Consider the following 4,507-nt stretch of genomic DNA (forward strand, 5'->3'; position numbering starts at 1 on the left):
CTTTTGTTTTTCCAATTGTTAAGTTGATGATGTCCATATGTCAGAGCTGAATTTTCCCTTTTGTCTTTCTGAACAAGCAGCCACTTTGTGTCAGAACCAAATCTCTTAGCCTCCAATGGTCGCTTGTCTTTCGATCAATCCAAAAAAATTAATTTCCATACCATAATTAGTTACTACAGGTACTACTACTACTACGACCCACATCAGTACCCACATCCTTACCCTAAACCCTAAAATATCAAACGCCACCTTCTTTCTGTCTCATTTCTTTCTTCCTCTCTCTCTCTCGGCTTCCATGACTTCTAAGAGTTCACCTTCGAGCCCTTGTCCTGTGGACAAAGCCAAGTTTACTCGTATATTTCTTCGAGCCCTTGCGAGAATAAACAAAGACAGACTCACTTCATCTTCCCACCAGGAAATCCACAAACGAAGTCGGAGAATAAAGATTGCTGCTGATGCATCCATGGCTTCAGCAATTGGGTCTAAGAGAGCTTGGAGCCGTATCATGCTTTGGAAACTACGGAGCCGTATCAGATATCGAGCTTTGATCCGATCCAGGGTGATTAGTTTGGAGAGGAAGAGAAGTGTTGATATTGGTAATAAGAAAAAGAAAGAATTGAGCCGCCCCGACAAACTCCGGCAGCTTGTTCCCGGCGGTGAAACCATGGATTTCTGTAGCTTGTTGGATGAAGCTTCTCATTATATAAAGTGCCTCACCACCCAAGTTCAGGTCATGCGACGCATTGCTCATTTCTATTCTACCTGAGATATCCTGAGAGAGAGAGAGGACAGACCCCAAAAAGAATATAAAATAGACAGTTAGAGGTCAGGGGAAGGTAAGTTTTCTAGACTTGGAAGAAAGAGTTTATAGACATGACTGGCTATTACATTCATAATACTTATGAACATATTAAGAATCTTATCTGCCATTAGAGGTTGCCTGTAAATTAGAGAGGGAGAGATACTGAGAAATATGTTTGATGTTTGTGAGAAAGCTTGATGGGTTTTCTTATTTGTACATAGAAAGCCTGGTTGGTAATATACCATCCTTTTTATCTTGTGTAGATTATTTGATTCTTGTTTCTTTCTCTCTTTCAATTCTCTGTATTAGTTTTTCATCATTTAAAGGAAAATTGAACTGATTATTGGCCAAGTGTTGCAGGTATGGTAAGTTAGAGGTCGGTTGACAGGTATGTGGTAAGTTATTAATTTATGCTGTTATACTTTGAAGGTTTGGAATGGAAAAAAATTCAATCTCAGGCAAAATAGAATAAAGGCAAAAAATAAAGTTGCTTTCGATGTGAACTGTGACTAGTGGTATATGAAGTGGTAATGGGACCCACAAATGTTTAGATATGTTTTCTTCCATTTTCATATTTTAGGTTTTCCATACAATTGTTTGGGAGTGCTTGAGCAACTAGACAAATGCTCATCTGCTCTTCTAACCACTTCATCCTTTTTGGGTGTGGTTCTCTAGTGTTGGGGCGTTCATTTTAGCATCTTAATTTGGAAAGGGACCCATTAGAAGGAAAATAAAGCAGAAACTATTTCTCTTAATTGTCTTTTACTTTATGAATCTGCAGAGTCATTTCCTTTCCTTTCTACATGCATATATAAACATGGCTTGTTGTAGCTGCAAGGCCCACCATCTTTCTATATGAATGATGGAATTTACTGATCAGTAATCCTCACATTACTTTGGAATGGATCAAGTCCTTGGAACACGGATGATTACTGATGTTGGATTTTGAAAAGCTTCATGTTTAGGTAGTATAGACATTTTGTTTTCTTTCTCCTTTCTCCTTTTCTTTTGCCCCTTCCCCTTCAACCAAGGCATGTGCTTTCTTCACTTTTTGTTAAGAAACACTGAGTGAAGGATGATCACATTTTAACTGATTTGAAGCTGAAGTTGACTACACTGAGTGAAGAATGATCATATATTTTGATGAATATGATAGCTTGAAGAATTGGATTGGATTCTTGAAGATGTTAAGGAAGAGTAGAATATCAAGATCCTTCGTTGGGCTTCGCAAAATTTCTAATTGAAGAATGAAGATTTAAGTCTGAGGGCATGGGCATGTTGTAAAAGGTCTTTGGTGCAAAAGACTGAGACTATCTAGGGATTTGAGCATTCAATGAAATTGCAAGAAAATGGAGAATCCAAAAACTTCTGATCTTAGAGGCATAGATATATCATCAACTCTTACAAGTCTGGACTCCTCTCTCATTCCTGATATTATATCTATGAGATGCATTGTTCATCTACTTATAATACATATAGAAGCTCTATGTAGTTTAGTTTGGTTTAGTTTAGTGTTTTTCTTAATAAGATTATACTGTTTTAGGCCTCAGAGAAGTATAGGAAATTCAGTGATAGCATTAGCAGCAAGCTTTAAGGGAGAAATAAAGTCATCTATAGAGTAAGAGTAAGATTCTTATTAAATGATTATGCATAGTATGGTGGGTATTTTGTCATTAGATATGTGTCCATCAAACCCAATTTAATATGGTAAAATTAATTAATTATAATTTTTTACTGTGTGCTTGTTACAATTGTACTTTTATGTGCAACAGCCCAAAAGAATTGCTTACTGGTTCACAACTATGGACGGATTTGGGCAGTCTATCCTAGGGTTGCCATATTGTATATTTCTCCAATGGGAATTGGTATAGAAATATAGATATAGGCACATGTGTGTGTTGAACACTGATCTGTTGAGGTTCCTGAATGGTTCACTGCCAGTTTTGTATGGAAATAGGAATCTCTAGTAGTTATTTTTTCCATACCTGACAAGCACTTACTGTTGCATTCATGTGTTGTGCATCTATGGTGTGCCAATAGTTGAGATCGACAGAACTAGCTATACACGGCCGCTTGGCTTACATGGTATGGATGTGAATGGCAGTGACACTCAATATGGTTTCCGCTTCCCTTTTATTAGGGAGAACAACAAAGACGGTGAGTTGTTTAACAGTGACTAGTCGAAATCCGGGAACCAATATATGCTTTGTAAAGAGTTTGTAAAATGATTTTATTATTATAATTATATAAAATATTCTCAAACCTTTTGGGTCCAGTCATAGGTCATGACACTCCCTTATTAATGTCCAATGGGTTATGGTTCATGGTGGTGATTTAAATCCATACATGCAAGGTCCATTGTAGATGTTGGTTAAGTGGGGTATAAAATATACTAAAAGTTTATACTAGCGGTGGTTTTCAGGTTTCTCCTATGGTAGGATTGCCCTTTTGTGCAGTTAAGGATTACTTAATTGCTACTCTTTAAGATCACACCACTTGGGTTGGTCGTATCCATTAGATTGGAATCTCCATCATTAAATTTCTTATAAAAGCTAAGGCCTAACCCTAATTGTAATAGAGAACAACACATTACAGCTTTATGTCTAGCTATTAGAGTGGAGACAGAGTCTCTTTATCTTCAAGCTTAGGTTACGACCAAAGAGAAGGAGTAGTCGATAATGATCATCATTGGGTAATGTATTCCTTTGGAGGAACACACAATCAGTTTGTTCTAGGTAACCTCTATTGCCAATTGTGTGTTTTAATGATTGTGTTTGTCGAGATCCTATGCTAAAAAAAATTTGTGCTGTATTTTAATGGAAACTATTGTTTTATCCCCATCAAGTGATATCAGAGAAGGGTTCATCGACAAACACAATGTTCTAATAACTTGTTCACCAAAGGTTTATGGGTAGTCGCCATAGTGGCTGCTAGTTTTAGGGTTTATCTTTCTCCTTCACTTCTTCTTCTTCGTGTTATTACTTTTTGGAGAAAACTTGGCAGCCCATTATTGGGGCTGCAATTTTGACAGAAAGAGTAAACACCTAGATGGGTTGGATGTCTCTGAGAGCAAATTCGTAAGCCAAGGTGTCTGCGGTTTTAGACTATGATTTTTAGACTATGAAAAAATCATAGGGAAAGGGGGGGGAGCTCTCGAGCAGTAGGCCATGTGGCTTGCTACATCTGTCCTTTGCTATAGGTAGTAGACCACATGGCCTACTGTTGTAGCCGCATGAAGAAAGAAAAGGGTTATGAACTCAGATAGTAAGCCTCATGGCCTACTGCCATGGTGCTCAGGTTCAAGGACGTACCAACCTTTAGGTTGGTTTTTGGATAGATTTTGCATCATCCCTCTTTGGGGCTGCGATAATGGTCATAGCCATTCGGGTGGCCATCTCATGAAGCGCCACCACCCTCCCACCACCATGGTTGGTGGGTGATTCACTTTCCTCCACTAACCCTTGAGAAAATAGGAAGTTTCTAGCATGCTAAAGTGTAGATTCGAGAAGTTTCAAATTGTTTAGATTTCACATTCTAGTTTCTAAATTTATAAAGTGTTATATTTGGAAATAGAAATACACAATATACGAGTTTTATTACTTTCCTGTTTTGCTTTAGTTTAGTTTATATTTTAGTTAATGGTAAGTAATAGTTACTTAATGTGTTTAGATTACTTAGTATAGGTGTCATATTCATAATGTGTTA

The 4,507-nt window shown here is 37.4% G+C and overlaps 1 protein-coding gene across 1 annotated transcript; it reads left to right on the plus strand.

The window, feature by feature from the left end:
• The first annotated feature begins 273 nt into the window (after positions 1–273).
• Positions 274–782, plus strand: LOC122654035 (transcription factor IBH1-like). Its single transcript, XM_043848006.1, has one exon. The coding sequence runs from the start codon at positions 296–298 to the stop codon at positions 764–766; it is 471 nt and encodes a 156-aa protein (XP_043703941.1). The 5' UTR covers positions 274–295; the 3' UTR covers positions 767–782.
• The last annotated feature ends 3,725 nt before the right edge of the window (positions 783–4,507 follow it).

The sequence above is a fragment of the Telopea speciosissima genome, chromosome 3, assembly GCF_018873765.1.
Source record: "Telopea speciosissima isolate NSW1024214 ecotype Mountain lineage chromosome 3, Tspe_v1, whole genome shotgun sequence".
Taxonomy (NCBI): domain Eukaryota; kingdom Viridiplantae; phylum Streptophyta; class Magnoliopsida; order Proteales; family Proteaceae; genus Telopea; species Telopea speciosissima.